Source organism: Manis pentadactyla, chromosome 1 (assembly GCF_030020395.1).
Source record: "Manis pentadactyla isolate mManPen7 chromosome 1, mManPen7.hap1, whole genome shotgun sequence".
Classification (NCBI taxonomy): Eukaryota; Metazoa; Chordata; class Mammalia; order Pholidota; family Manidae; genus Manis; species Manis pentadactyla.
The window spans coordinates 177,622,952-177,638,767 of NC_080019.1; the positions used below are offsets into that span (position 1 = coordinate 177,622,952).

At 43.6% G+C, this 15,816-nt stretch overlaps 1 protein-coding gene across 2 annotated transcripts in view; it reads left to right on the plus strand.

Annotated features, from left to right (window-relative positions):
- The first annotated feature begins 930 nt into the window (after nucleotides 1-930).
- PARP14 (poly(ADP-ribose) polymerase family member 14) overlaps nucleotides 931-15,816 on the plus strand; it is a 58,007-nt gene continuing 43,121 nt past the window's right edge. Inside the window, exons 1-4 of one of the 2 annotated variants that reach the window (XR_005024439.2) lie at nucleotides 931-1,168; nucleotides 5,786-5,916; nucleotides 6,664-6,697; nucleotides 9,246-9,488. Coding sequence is in view for 1 of the 2 variants with exons in the window: in XM_036883487.2 (XP_036739382.2) it covers nucleotides 982-1,168; nucleotides 5,786-5,916; nucleotides 6,664-6,697; nucleotides 9,246-9,488 (595 nt within the window). In the remaining variant the exon portion in view is untranslated. The remainder of the gene's footprint in view (nucleotides 1,169-5,785; nucleotides 5,917-6,663; nucleotides 6,698-9,245; nucleotides 9,489-15,816) is intronic. The other variant, XM_036883487.2, reaches the window with a different exon arrangement.

Here is a 15,816-nt window from a genome sequence, read left to right on the forward strand (position 1 = left end):
TTCTCCAACCGGCTTGTGTTCAAAACCAGCCCCTCCCAGCTTCCACCTTCTTGTTTGTTTGTTTGTTGGATTAACTTAGTTTTTTGCCCCAGTTTGCATGTCCCAGATTGCAATTCAGTGTTATTCCTGAATAAACCCATTTTTTCCCTATTGAAATAATTAACTGTTTAATTTTTAAGGTAAACACTCCCATCATCCTTAGGCTCTGGTTATGTGTCACCACCCCCATAAACCCTCCCTGAGCCCCCACATTCGGTGAGAAGCCCCTCCTGATGTGTTTCAGGAACACCTGTATATTTCTTCCAAGAGTGTCGTCTGCACTGTCATAACTTCTGTGTCCCGACAGCTTCCTGAGCTCAGGGAGGGCGGGAATTGTGCTGAATCCATCCATCCCAGTCCATGGCACCTGTAAATATTCCGTAACAAATGGTGAATGTATTGACCCCCGCCCCCCACTTCTAGACATCGTATTAACAGATCAGGGAGCAAAATGCAAAAGAAGGAAAGGTAAGATGCTGAAAATTAATTGATTGATTGGGGTCTATCGGGGGACTTATTTCAACATTTTTAAGAGTCTCAGTTTGCACCCAGTCGGTTTATTTTTATTTTTTTGTAAAATGTTGGTCGGAGGCAAAAATGAAGCTGTTTTTGTGTTTGCACAAGGTCTTGTGACCCAAAGCTGTCGGTTTCATCCAGTTGTGGCTTCGGCGAGTGGCACATAATGCTCAGAGCTTAGGGACCCGGGGACACAAACGGAGGGAAGCCAGATGCCTGGCATGGGGTTGGCCAGCCTTTGCTGTGTGCGAGCTATAAAGGTGAAGAATTAGGGGGTGACTAGCTCAGCTGGGGCAGCTGTTGGCAGCTGAAGACAGAAACTAAACAACAGGGAGTGTTCCGGGAAACGAAAGCGAAAGGGGCAAAGTTTAGCAGCCCGGAGTCTGGGTGGGTGGGGCAGTCCCGGCCTGACGTGCGGAGCTGAGGATGGCCGCTCGCGGCTCCTTCCCGCTGCTCGTCCAAGGGTCCTGGGGCCCCGAACCCCCGCAGAACTTGAGCACCAAGTTGCAGATGTACTTCCAGAGCCCGAAGAGATCGGGAGGCGGGGAGTGTGAGGTCTGCCAGGAGCCCGGGAGCCCGCCGCAGTTCCTGTTGTTCTTCCATCTGGAGGACGGTGAGGGACCCCAGACCCAGGGATGACAGGGAACAACTGGGCTCTTACCCCAGGAGAAACTTGGGACAGGGGCCCGCAGCGGGAGAACCCGCCCGGCTCCAGGAGCAGCGGCAGGGAAGGGCGCGGGTCTGTGCAAAGACAGAGTGCGCCGCTGGCGCTGCGGTTCCCCCTGCGCTGCGCTTCCATGCGCTCTGCGGGGCTGCATGGAGGAGGAGGCAGAACCTCGCAGGTGATCAAACATTTACTGTGGTACAACCGAAAGGGGCTGGCAGCCGGTTCACTCGCTTCATTTTACAAGAGTTGCGATTTCATTGTAATTTTTGCCCTCTTCCTATGAAAGTAGTAGTTCCAAAGGTTTATGGGAACACAATTTTAAGGGAAGAGAAAGTTTCCAGGAAGAATCACTCCTGAGGTTGAATCCAGTTCCCGATGGGCAAGATACTGGGCAGAACTCCTCAGAGGATGGCCCGCTTCCTGAACAAGTACCAGGTGGCAGGAAAGCACGATGCACCTTGAGGGGTGAGCAGGGCACCCCAGAGATGTTTGGCTTGAGTAGTGAGCCATCTGTTAATCCTTCATCTCTGTGCACAAGCAAGGTCTGGAGACTGGATAATAAAAAGAACATGTAGGATCTGGGAAATTTTCTAAGGTTATAAAGGGGCTGCCTATATTTTAAAAACCTTAGGCCTTCTGTAATTAAACCTCCTATTTGTGAAGTGGTGGGGAGGAAATTAAGGCTAAGAGAAAAAGGTGGTTTGAGATGACAGAGGGCCTTGTATGACACCAATAAGAAGTATGAACTTTCTGCCACAAGCAGGCAGGGGAGAGACTTGTCCAAATATACTTTAGGGAGATAAATTTGGTTGAAAATAGATATATTGATTTCTGTTGGGAGAGATCATGGAAATCAGACCATGCAATGTTCTAAGTGAGGACAAGTGAGCCACTGAACAATGCAAGCCGGTGTGGGGATGGAAGGCGCGTGCTTGTGTGCTGTTCTGGAGCTCGTAACTGATTCTGTGAGAATGGTCAACGCTCCATGTGGGAGAAGGGGAGAGGAGAGAGCCAGTGTCCTTTTCTTTCTGTTATGTTTTAGGTTATAAATAAAAGTTTTTTTTTTCCTTTAGAGAGAAAGGTGTTACACACACAATGTGAGGAGTTGTGGGGGCCACTTGGCACTTGGGAGGGGACAGAGGTGCTGCCTAAAACCACATTTTGTAAATAGTTATTGGAGGGGGAGGCAGAGTGCAGTTGATCAACACACAGTATCTTTGTTGAGGGTCCTCTGGTACCTCTTCCCTGGGTTTCAGGGTGGTCCTCAGCCTGGGAGTAGGGGTGGCATTCTGAGTTTTGAGCTTTTGTGGGGGGAGTTTATACCCCATAGGCAGTTGGGTGGTTGAGTTCATCTGCTTGCTGTTGCTTTTAGGAAAGGGGAAGGACAAGTAACCACCAATTAGCTGCTTGCTCAAGACACTTGCCAGGTCTGTACTTAGAGGTGCATGACCTGCTGCCCGCAGAGTAAGCATTTTCCCATCAGAATCTCATAGGAAAGGATGTGGACAACCCCACTTCTGCCGTTCTGTCACTGGATTTGGAGAAGCATTTGGGCCAGAGGAAAGGCAAGGAGGTTCACAGGCCAGGAGAGCAATCAGAATGCTCTAGTAGGGATCCAAACAGGAAAAGGGAAACCCACAGAGGAGAGGGGTGCACACAAAACAGTGAAGGAAGGGAGGTGTTCAGGGGCAGGAGATCTGCTTGGCTCAGAGCCCTTGTGAAAAGATGGTGCGAGTTTTCCAAGGATTAATTCCACCAAGCCATGCTCAGTAGGGCATCTGTGCAGTGTAACTCATTCCCCCAGGGTTCACTTCTCGTCAAGGGGCGTTCCTATGATACCGACTGTGAACATCACCACGGACCTGGCCCTCAGGGTCACTTCCTTCTTCTTCAGCTTCTCACTGTCCTCAAGAGTAATTCTCACACTGGGGCCACAGACCCGCTGCATCCGGCTTGCGGCAGGTTGAACAGGCACAGTGCCAGCTCTGTCCCAGAGATGCAGGACCCCTTTATGTGGGTGGGTGGGCAACTGCAGGGTTAACCAGCACTCCAGTGACGCTGATGTGCTAACACTGAAGAATCCCTGTTTGTGGACCCTGAATGAACAAAAAGGGAAATGATGATAGAAAATAACAAACAGCATACAAATAACAACCAGTGCAAAATACACCTTTGTCGTGACGACATCTTTCTGTTCCAGCCCGCAAAGCGGAAACGATTTCAGTCTTCTTGCCAGACTCCTTCCTTCATATCCCCGAGCCCACCAACCTCTAGCTCCACCCCCAGGCTGCTCCAGTGGCCCCCTTTGTGTTAACCCCAGCATAAACAACTCAAAACATAGCACAACTCAAAAACTTAGAGTCAAAGGTCTTAGTGGGAAGTAGGAAGTCCCTGTTCAGTTTCAGTTTCCTGTGGGAAGAACCGCTTACTTTACTGTCACAGATTTGCCAACAATGACTCTGCTTGCCCTAGCGATCAATCCTAGCTCACAGCAGCTTCTCCTGCCCAGACACTCCCCACCCCAACAGGTGGAGGCCCCTACTATAACAACTTTATTCACATACATTTGACCCTTGAATAACATGGGCTTAAATTTTGAGGGGCCATGGATTTTTTTCAATAAATTTTTTGGACATTTGTAACAATTTGAAAAATATTTTCTTCAGCTAATTTTATTATAAGTATACAGTATATAATACATATATAAAACAAGGGTTAATTGACTGTTGACATTACTGGAAAGGATTTGCCTGGTCAACAGTAGGCTATTGGTTCAGCTTTTGGGGGGTCCAAAGTTAAACATGGATTTTTGTATGTGTGGGGTGTTGGTGTCCCAAACTCTGCTTTTTTCAAGGGTCACCTGTAATTCATAAAATAAGAATGAGTCAAATAATACTTCTCTGTAGAAATTAGTGTATAACATTAAGGAAGTATCTGAACATAGCATCTTACTTTTATATACAGTTCACTGAATTTCTGAAAAATTGAGGGTATATTGACTTAAAAGATCTTAAACCCTGTTTCAACTGTGTACATGTATCATCCTCTCTAGTCATAATTTGGCTCCTGACTATTGTTAGTACCGTTGGGGTAAAGGAACCTATCTTCTCCTTAAATAAAATTAAATGAAGAAGGTTCGAAGTTGGTGCAGAAGATAGACTGTCCACATGGCTAAGGGTGGCTGGACATCAGAATTTCAGCTCTTTTTCCTCCCAGATTCACCTTCTCCTTGTTGCAGATCACTTACTAATATTACTCTTGTCTGCTTTCTTGAAATAGTGGTGTCTAATGTACTACTTGCACACACTTTCAGAACTGGCACATTTAGGAATACCTGGTTGGGTCTCTACCAAAGTCTAGGGAATAATGAAGGAACACGTCACAGAGGCCCAAGACTCCAGGCAAGTTCAACTTACAAAAATTAGCCTCATCTCTGGGTATGCAAGTCTCTCTTTATGAAAGAGTCTTACCATATTCTTGGTCGCATCAGGCCAGCCATATCAGAATACAAGGTGTTAACCCAGCATGCGCCTGTGAACAGTAGGGCTCTCTTGAAGGTTCCCCCTCGCCCCAACCTCTTTGCACAATCTATGTTGACCGTACTTCCTCCTCTAAACTTACTGATTCCCGTTCTCCATGGTCTGAGATACACTGCTTCTCCTCTTCTCTCCCTGGCTGCTCCTTATAACTTACATTTTCCCAGCTCTTTTAAGTGTTACAAAATCCAGTCACAGACACTGCTTTAACTGAGGAAATAGACTCGAGAGAAGTAAGCTATTTTTCTCAGTGTCTCTCATAGTGTGTGACAGAGGCGGAATTTGACTTTTGACTCTGGATTTCATAAAGTCTTTAGACTCTTTCATCCACTGCTCAGTTTTTTCATTTTAGCCCAGCTGTTCATATGCTAAGTATATTATTATTTTTCTAAAATCTTTCCCATGCCTTCTTTTCTACTCCTTTTATTTATATTTAAGAGAGATGAGGTGGTTCTTACTACCACAGGTTAAAGAATTGATTGAAACAGCTTATTAACTAGGCTCCAGGTCATTTGGCTCATGGCCACCCAAGTCCCCTCCCTGAAACGTGGCTTTCAGTCATGCCGTGACTCAGAACCCAGCCTTCCCTGGCCCACCATGAGGGATGGTTTTTTATTTCCCTTCACTCTGGAATATACATTGCTACTTTTCTGAGTGCCTACGGAGCATCAGGTATCCTGCCGGGTTCTTTAAGTTTTTTCTTCGGTTTAATCCACGAAACAGCTGTACAAGACAGTCTTCATAATTAATTACTTAATTAGTTACATAATTAATTACTTATTCATAGACAAGAAGACTGAGGCTTTATAAGTAAGGCTTACTAAGGAACATGCTCAAGGTTAAAAAAAAAGTTTAAAGATGGAATTCAAGTCCATGTCTGCTTGCTAAACTTGCCTCTTTTCACCACCCAAGTCCTTTCTTGGGAAACCAACCAAGCCATTGACTGATGGTGAAGAAGCCTGTGGAAACCATGGAGTAATTCTGTGAATAAAGATTGCTTGACGGCTGGACTTTTTTAAATTTTCAGTTCGGCGGAAGGTTCTGGAGAGAGAGAACCATGAGTTAGTATGGCCAGGACAAGGAACATTCAAGTTAACTGTCCAGTTGCCCACAGCACCAGTGGAAGTCCATGTCGTTGAGGGGGAAATTGCAACAAAGGTACGTAAAAGAATGAGTAAAAGTAGGGTGTTCTTCCTAGGGGTGTGGGATGGGCATCTCAGTGAGGAAAATACAGTCGAATAAGTATAAATCAAACTGGAGTGAGAAAAGCAGCTTACAGATGTAGAGGGAGCAAGAGAGGCAACAGGGAAGATATGGAACACTGGAGGAGCGGCACTTTCTGTCTGATTTTAGACACTTTTTGAAAAGCCAAGATTTGGAGGTTATAGTACAGGCAGTTTGAGATGGAAAATGTTGGGTCTCTTCATCCTGGGTACTATACTTGTTTTATTTCTACATTGTTTCCAGGGGACAGTGATCCACACCTCATGTAGTACTTCCTCAAGCATAAGATGGGGCAGAAACAGTATCTGCCTCATTGGATGTTGAATTTCTGAGGATTAAGAGAGACAACCTCTGTAAAGCACATGGCACAGGGCCGGTTAATAGTAAACACTCAGTAAATGTTATGGGGAAAAGATTTAGGTCTTACCCCATACCCCATACACGGGGCGCTAGCTGGGGTTTCTGTTATTTGTGACTTGTTTTTGCGAGTGATGTCCCTGCTGAGTCAGCAGATATGCCCCTACCTGGGAGGTGCATCTGGCAGAGTCATTGCTGGAACTTTCCTTCATCACTTCTGTTGACCCTTTGTCTCCAGGCTGGGCTGGTCCCAGGAAGGTTTTCTAAATGTAAAGAAATTACTAGCCACTTACTAAGGCTAACTTCTTTTTTACTGGATTTCAGGAATCCAAGGCCAAAGAACATGTCAAAGAACCAGGTAAGGTCTTGGTTGAGATGCCTGGCCTTCTGACAAGATGCTTTGCTTGTCTTAAAGATGGCCCTGCTCTCCTCGACGTCACAAGGCAGAGTCTGCTCGGTCTGCTCGGCTTGGAGATGCCTTAGGCTACCTCGCCTACATATGGTCAGCCAGCTGCACAGGGTGAACGCTGTGGGGTGGGCTTGTCTATGGCTTAGCTCAGGGGGATGGGAGCAGCTCTTCCTGTGGGCCTGGGAGACACGCTGCAATTGAGGGGAGGGCAACCTTTACAGCCCACCTGTGCCTAGCTGGCCCCCAAGAAGCAAGGAGATGCTGTGTCAGTAGGCGCTCTGTGTGGCCAAGTCAGCTTCTGAACACTGCCTGGGGAGGGTGCTGTCACCTGGAATCACAACAGGAAGGTGGAGAAAAGCTTCTGAGGGCTGGGTACAATTGGGCATGCTGTTATAAAGGGCAGGGCATGCAGAACTGTGCCAAATGGCTGGGCCAGAGATGAGGGAGACATACATCCAAATCTTAGGGAAAAGGAGTTCCAAAATGTGTAAATACTGTCCTCTAAGGTTGAAACTCTCTTGAGGACATGTTTAGATTTTCACAAGTTTCTCATGAAAATGGAGCTAGGCTGAGAGCTGCCTTTACTTGATGAAGTGACTGGATAGGGATGTATAGATTGATTTTACCTAACATGGATGTGCTATTAAGCTGTAGAATCTAGTATGCATGGTTTTCTTAAGAAGCTCGTGATTCTTAAGACCTAAATTTTAGATAGACTTGAAGATCCGCTCAGCTGCCTCCTCTGAAGCCTTTCCAAGCCAGCCCAATCCCTTTCTCTCTCTTTCTTGGACTCCTGGCTTGATTGTTGATGCTCTTTATTTGGCAGTTAACTAAGCCTCTATTGTGATGAAGCTTCTAATAGTCTTAGGGTTATAAAACTATCCTGCTAGAAAATCTCTTACCATTTGCTTAGTCCAATACTCTATTTTATAATTAAGAGATGTGTCCAAGGTCACATGGCAAAAGACTGGCCGAATCAGAGGTTGAACTCATATAGCCTCACTCCCAGCCAGGTAGTCCTGGTTTGTCATGCCTGCCTCCTTGAATGCTAATGTAGGGTGTTATGAATCCTTAAGCTATTCTTTTTTTTTTTTTAAAGTATTATTGATATACACTCTTATGAAGGTTTCACAAGAAAAACAATGTGGTTACTACATTCACCCATATTATCGAGTTGCCCCCCCTCCCCCATACACCATTGCAGTCACTGTCCATCAGTGTAGTAAGATCTTAAGCTATTCTTCATCTGGCATTAGGGTGTGTATATGGTGTCACACCCAACATACAAGGAGTTTTTGTCAGGGTGGTCCGATGCCTGTAACAAAGAACCCCCCAAACACATTCAGGGTGGTCAGCTGTGAGAGTGGTGGGGGCAGTCTAGACTGCTTCATGCAGTCATTGGGAAATCCAAACCGTGCCATCTTTTGACACCATTATCTTTGATGTGTGGCCTCCAGGGTCACTGCAAGGGAATATGGAGACTCATACAAAGGAGATTTGTATTGGTCAGACTTAGAAAGGGAATTCACCACTTGCACCCATATCCTATGAGGCAGATGAACTCTGCTAGGAATTGAACTATACGAAGTCAGGCATATGTCACCCAGAAAGGAAACAAAATGGATTTGGTGAGCACATAGCCTCTGACTCTGCCGTAATAAGCAGTTTACAAGCCTTTATTCCCTTTCTCTTTCCTTGTGTATCTCCACTAGAAAACCTGTAAGTTCTTTCTCAAATGTTTATTCTTGAGCATAATAAGGGCCCAGTTGAATAGTCACTTACAGAATGTCTGAAAATTATATTGTACACATCATGCTCCCCAGACTAGCATAGAGTGAGAGTGACCTTGGGCATATATGTAACTCCTGTGGTCAACAATGAAGAGGAACAAGCTACCTGGGGTGATCTCTATTCAGTGAGTTTGAAGTAGCCCTGCAGCTCTCCAGGCTATTTTACTTTTATGTGAATTCCATAGTCATTCACTGCAAGTGTCATTTTTTCTTCTTCAGTGATGGGAACTTGCTGTTTTTCAGAATATAATGTGTTAGATGATGTCCAACCATGGTACTCGTGCTTTCCTCCAGTGGCCCACACACTCAACCTCCAGTTCAGTGAAAGCTTATTGAGTCTCAAGTATATATCATGTGCTAGCGATACAAGGATGAATAAACATGCCCCTTGCTTTTGAGAAGTGGAGTTCAATAACTGTAATATGGTGCTGTGTTAAAAGTATATGTCAAGCGCTATGAAAAACAAGGCAGGTTTCTCGAAAAGACAAGGCAGAAAAGGGTATAATAAAATTGGACATCATCATAATAATAACAGTTAAATGCCACATTTAATTTAATTTAACTAAGCACAAAGCCTTCTAAGACCTGTTTTTATTTGAGTTAGGCAAGAGATTGGGAAGAAGGAAGTGTCTGATGACAATTTACTTCACTAGGACCATGACAGATGAATATGACATCTTGTGCCTCTTTTGTCTCCCTAAAATCAGATGGGTCAGAAGAACTGGATGCCAAACTATTTACTGACAGAAGATCAAAAAAAATGGAAGCTATCTCAAAAGAATGTGAAAAGATTTCCTCTTTGGTTGCATTTGAAAATCTCAAGGCAAATGTGACTGACATAATGTTAATCTTGTTAGTAGAGAACATTAGTGGCCTTACAAATGGTGATTTTCAAGTGGAAATACTACGAGATTTTGATGTTGCTGTAGTCACCTTCCCAAAATCTGTAGGTAAGGTCAAATGATGCTTCATGTGTATTACACTGTGGGATTTGAGTCATCTAGCTAATCAAATTTTCCTGAAAGTTTGAGTCTTTCTAGTAGAGGACTCCACGTTAATATAGATGCTTTTTATTTTGAAAGAGAAGCAAACTTATTTTGAAACCAAATTCTGGTACATTCAATAGATCAAACTTTATTGTATGAATTCTGTGTGTGTGTGTGTGTTGAGAGATGAAAAGAGACAGAACACACCCAAACAGAAATCTAAAGTCTAAGGTTTAGATCTAAAGTGATTCTTTTTCTTTTTTTTTACTTTTTATTTTTTATTTTTTATTTTTTTAGATAATTATTTTTTATTGAAGGGTAGTTGACGCACAGTATTACATTACATTAGTTTCAAGTGTACAACACAGTGATAAAACATTTATATACATAATTCTAGGTTCCAGCTATCACCCTACGAAGCTGTTACAATATCTTGACTATATTCCTTATGCTATACATTACATCCCGGTTACTTATTTATTTTACTATTGGAAGTCTGTCCTTTTTTTTTTTTTTTGTGAGGGCATCTCTCATATTTATTGATCAAATGGTTGTTAACACCAATAAAATTCTGTATAGGGGAGTCAATGCTCAATGCACAATCATTAATCCACCCCAAGCCTAATTTTCATCAGTCTTCAATCTTCTGAGGCATAACAAACAAGTTCTTACATGGAGAACAAATTCTTACATAATGAATAAGTTACATAGTGAACCGTACAAGGGCAGTCATCACAGAAACTTCCGGTTTTGCTCATGCATTATGAACTATAAACAGTCAGTTCAAATATGAATACTCATTTGGTTTTTATACTTGATTTATATGTGGATACCACATTTCTCTCTTTATTATTATTATTTTTAATAAAATGCTGGAGTGGTAGGTAGATACAAGATAAAGGTAGAAAACATAGTTTAGTGTTGTAAGAGAGCAGATGTAGATGATCAGGTGTGTGCCTGTAGACTATGTGTTAATCCAAGCTAGACAAGGGCAATAAAACATCCACGTATGCAGAAGATTTCTCTCAGAATGGGGGGTGAGGTTCTAAGCCTCACCTCTGTTGATCCCCAATTTCTCACCTGATGACCCCCCTGCGACTGTGCCTGTCTTAGGTTGTTCCTCCCTTGAGGAATCTTACCCGTCTCTGGCTAACCAGTCATCTTCCGGGGCCATACAGGGAAATGTGAAGTTGGTAAGTGAGAGAGAAGCCTTATTGTTTGAAATGGTTAGCTTTTCATTTCTTTGCATATTTATGCCCTGTAGCTTCTATGCCCAGCATTTGTCTTGAGGTATCTTTACCACTTGGAAGAATTATGATACTCAGTAAATTTGATATGAGGCACGAATTCTACTTAAGGGTTGTAATTAGGAAGGAAGAAGAAAAGCTATAGAAGTAGCAGGCGGAAGAAAACATGGGAAGATTGATTATTTCTTTGACATATCTTCTTGTAGAGTAACTTCAGCATGTATAGGTTTTAAGCTACTACTTAAATTGCGCACACACATTAACATAATAGGAGTATAGTTACATAACCAAAGCATATCTGTAATTACCAGCCATCTCCAGTGAAACCAAGAAAACCAGTTAGGCACCTTAGGCATTTGTGAAAACTTATCTATGATATGGTGGATATTGTCCAACTGAACTTGAACAGTCTGAGAGAAATCAGACAAATTAAAACAACCCATTCCTGGGGAATGTTCACATCCCTTATGTTCTTTTAACAATAAATAGTCTGTAGTTGTAAGATTTTGGAGCGCTACAATTTGCACTTCTCCTAATTCTTGGTTGAATTCCAACAGTATAGATCCAGTCAAATTTGTTGTTTTACTGTATGCACAGGCCAGCTTAGATATCTCCTTCATTCCCATGGCAAGTCCAGGAGCTGGTGGGATGAGTGCATCTACACCTGTAGCAGTGCGTGGATCTTTGTTGGGGTTTTTTGATGATCATCTTCTAGCATGAGTCTTCCAGAGAGTGCTGATGTTGGAAGTTCTCTTTCATATCGTATCTTAGTTCATTTTTGGGGTAGCCCTATTAGGCTTTGATCTTCTGTATAAATGCAAACAGACCCTTTGCCTACACTTTTATATGCCCTTTATACCCTTGTGTAGAACTCATTGGAGGTTACCACACAGGAACTGCCCTTTTTTTTTGTTTGTTTTGTTTTTGGTATCACTAATCTACACTTACATGACAAATATTATGTTTACTAGGCTCTCCCCTATACCAGGTCTCCCCTATAAACGCCTTTACAGTCACTGTCCATCAGCATAGCAAAATTTTGTAGAATCACTACTTGCCTTCTCTGTGTTGTACAGCACTCCCTTTTCTCCTACCCCCCCATGCATGTTAATCTTAATACCCCCCTACTTCTCTCCCCCCCTTATGCCTCCCTACCCACCCATCCTCCCCAGTCCGTTTCCCTTTGGTACCTGTTAGTCCATTCTTGAGTTCTGTGATTCTGCTGCTGTTTTGTTCCTTCAGTTTTTCCTTTGTTCTTATATTCCACAGATAAGTGAAATCATTTGGTATTTCTCTTTCTCCGCTTGGCTTGTTTCACTGAGCATAATACCCTCCAGCTCCATCCATGTTGCTGCAAATGGTAGGATTTGCCCTTTTCTTATGGCTGAGTAGTATTCCATTGTGTATATGTACCACATCTTCTTTATCCATTCATCTATCGATGGACATTTAGGTTGCTTCCAATTCTTGGCTATTGTAAATAGTGCTGCGATAAACATAGGGGTGCACTGATCTTTCTCATACTTGATTACTGCATTCTTAGGGTAAATTCCTAGGAGTGCAATTCCTGGGTCAAATGGTAAGTCTGTTTTGAGCATTTTGATGTACCTCCATACTGCTTTCCACAATGGTTGAACTAACTTACATTCCCACCAGCAGTGTAGGAGGGTTCCCCTTTCTCCACAGCCTCGCCAACATTTGTTGTTGTTTGTCTTTTGGTTGGCAGCCATCCTTACTGGTGTGAGGTGATACCTCATTGTAATTTTAATTTGCATTTCTCTGATAATTAGTGATGTGGAGCATCTTTTCATGTGTCTGTTGGCCATCTGTATTTCTTTTTTGGAGAACTGTCTGTTCAGTTCCTCTGCCCATTTTTTAATTGGGTTATTTGTTTTTTGTTTGTTGAGGCGTGTGAGCTCCTTATATATTCTGGACGTCAAGCCTTTATCAGATGTGTCATTTTCAAATATATTCTCCCATACTGTAGGGATCCTTCTTGTTCTATTGATGGTGTCTTTTGCTGTACAGAAGCTTTTCAGCTTAATATAGTCCCACTTACTCATTTTTGCTGTTGTTTTCCTTGCCCGGGGAGATATGTTCAAGAAGAGGTCACTCATGTTTATGTCTAAGAGGTTTTTGCCTATGTTTTCTTCCAAGAGTTTAATGGTTTCATGACTTACATTCAGGTCTTTGATCCATTTTGAGTTTACTTTTGTATATGGGGTTAGACAATGGTCCAGTTTCATTCTCCTACATGTAGCTGTCCAGTTTTGCCAGCACCATCTGTTGAAGAGACTGTTCACATATGCTGGTGCTCCTGTGTTGGGTGCATATATATTTAGAATGGTTATATCCTCTTGTTTGACTGAGCCCTTTATCATTATGTAGTGTCCTTCTTTATCTCTTGTTATTTTCTTTGTTTTGAAGTCTATTTTGTCTGATATTAGTACTGCAACCCCTGCTTTCTTCTCACTGTTGTGTGCTTGAAATATGTTTTTCCATCCCTTGACTTTTAGTCTGTACATGTCTTTGGGTTTGAGGTGAGTTTCTTGTAAGCAGCGTATAGATGGGTCTTGCTTTTTTATCCATTCTGTTACTCTGTGTCTTTTGATTGGTGCATTCAGCCCATTAACATTTAGGGTGACTATTGAAAGATATGTACTTATTGCCATTGCAGGCTTTAAATTCGTGGTTACCAAAGGTTCAAGGTTAGCCTCTTTAGTATCTTACTGCCTAACTTAGCTCGCTTATTGAGTTGTTATATATACTGTCTGGAGATTCTTTTCTTCTCTCCCTTCTTATTCCTCCTCCTCGATTCTTCATATGTTGGGTGTTTTGTGCTGTGCTCTTTCTAGGAGTGCTCCCATCTAGAGCAGTCCCTGTAAGATGTTCTGTAGAGGTGGTTTGTGGAAAGCAAATTCCCTCAGCTTTTGTTTGTGTGGGAATTGTTTAATCCCACCGTCATATTTGAATGATGGTCGTGCTGGATACAGTATCCTTGGTTCAAGGCCCTTCTGTTTCATTGTATTAAATATATCATGCCATTCTCTTCTGGCCTGAAGGGTTTCTGTTGAGAAGTCTGATGTTAGCCTGATGGGTTTCCCTTTATAGGTGACCTTTTTCTCTCTAGCTGCCTTTAAACCTCTTTCCTTGTCCTTGATCTTTGCCATTTTAATTATTATGTGTCTTGGTGTTGTCCTCCTTGGATCCTTTCTGTTGGGGGTTCTGTGTATTTCCGTGGTCTGTTCGATTATTTCCTCCCCCAGTTTGGGGAAGTTTTCAGCAATTATTTCTTCTAAGATACTTTCCATCTCTTTTCCTCTCTCTTCTTCTTCTGGGACCCCTATAATACGGATATTGTTCCTTTTGGATTGGTCACACCGTTCTCTTAATATTGTTTCATTCCTGGAGATCCTTTTGTCTCTCTCTCTGTCAGCTTCTATGCGTTCCTGTTCTCTGGTTTCAATTCCATCAATGGCCTCTTGCATCCTATCCATTCTGCTTATAAACCCTTCCAGAGTTTGTTTCATTTCTGCGATCTCCTTTCTGGCATCTGTGATCTCCTTCCGGACTTCATCCCATTTCTCTTGCGTATTTCTCTGCATCTCTGTCAGCATGTTTATGATTCTTATTTTGAATTCTTTTTCAGGGAGACTGGTTAGGTCTGTCTCCTTCTCTGGTGTTGTCTCTGTGATCTTTGTCTGCCTGTAGCTTTGCCTTTTCATGGTGATAGGAATAGTCTGCAGAACTGGGACGAGTGACGGCTGGAAGAACTTCCCTTCTTGTTGGTTTGTGGTCCTCCTCTCCTGGGAGAACAGCGGCCTCTAGTGGCTTGTGCTGCGCAGCTGCACGCAGACAGGGTTTCTGCTTCCTGCCCGGCTGCTATGGAGTTCATCTCCGCTGTTGCTGTGGGCGTGGCCTGGCTCGGGCAGCTACTCCAAAGTGGTGGAGTCGCGTTGGAGCAGGAGCTGCTGGGAGGCTATTTATCTCCGTAAGGGGCCTCCCTGCTCCCTGCAGCCCAGGGGTTAGGGTGCCCAGAGATCCCCGGATTCCCTACCTCTGGATTAAGTGTCCCGCCCTGCCCCTTTAAGACTTCCGAAAAGCACCCGCCAAAACAAAACAACGACCACCAAAAAAAAAAAAAATTTTTTTTTAATTAAAAAAAAGGTGGTCGCTCGTTTTTCTTTATCTCCGGTGCCAGCCTCAGGCCTCTGCTCACCAGTCTTGCTGCCCTGTTTCCCTAGTATTGGGGTCCCTATCCCTTTAAGACTTCCAAAAAGCGCTCACCAAAACAAAACAGCAAAAAAAATAAAATAAAATGGGCGCTCGCTTTTCTGGTGTCCTCCTGCGCTAGGCCACCAGTGCCCGCTCACTGTTCTTGCTGCCCTGTTTCCCTAGTATTGGGGTCCCTATCCCTTTAAGACTTCCAAAAAGCGCTCACCAAAACAAAACAGCAAAAAAAAAAAAAAAAATGGGCGCTCGCTTTTCTGGTGTCCTCCTGCGCTAGGCCTCCAGTGCCCGCTCACTGTTCTTGCTGCCCTGTTTCCTTAGCATCCAGGGCCCCCTGGGCACGTACTGTGTCTGCACTCTGGCCCGGATGGCTGGGGCTGGGTGTTCGGCAGTCCTGGGCTCCGTCTCCCTCCCGCTCTGCCTGCTCTTCTCCCGCCGGGAGCTGGGGGGATGGGCACTCGGCTCCCGCGGGGCCGGGGCTTGTATCTTACCCCCTTCGCGAGGCGCTGGGTTCTCTCAGGTGCGGATGTGGTCCGGGTATTGTCCTGTGTCCTCTGGTCTTTATTCTAGGAAGGGTTGTCTTTGTTATATTTTCATAGATATATGTTGTTTGGGGAGGAGAGTTCTGCTGCTCTACTCACGCCGCCATCTTCCGCCCCTCCTCGAGGTCTAAAGTGATTCTAAACAGAGAAGTAGGTGTTTTCAGATGTGTTTTCTCACTGGAAGAAGTAAATACTGATTTATTACCAGACTGGGCTTCCTGGGATGTAATACTACTAATAATAGTAAACACTCTTATAGTGTTACTATAAGTC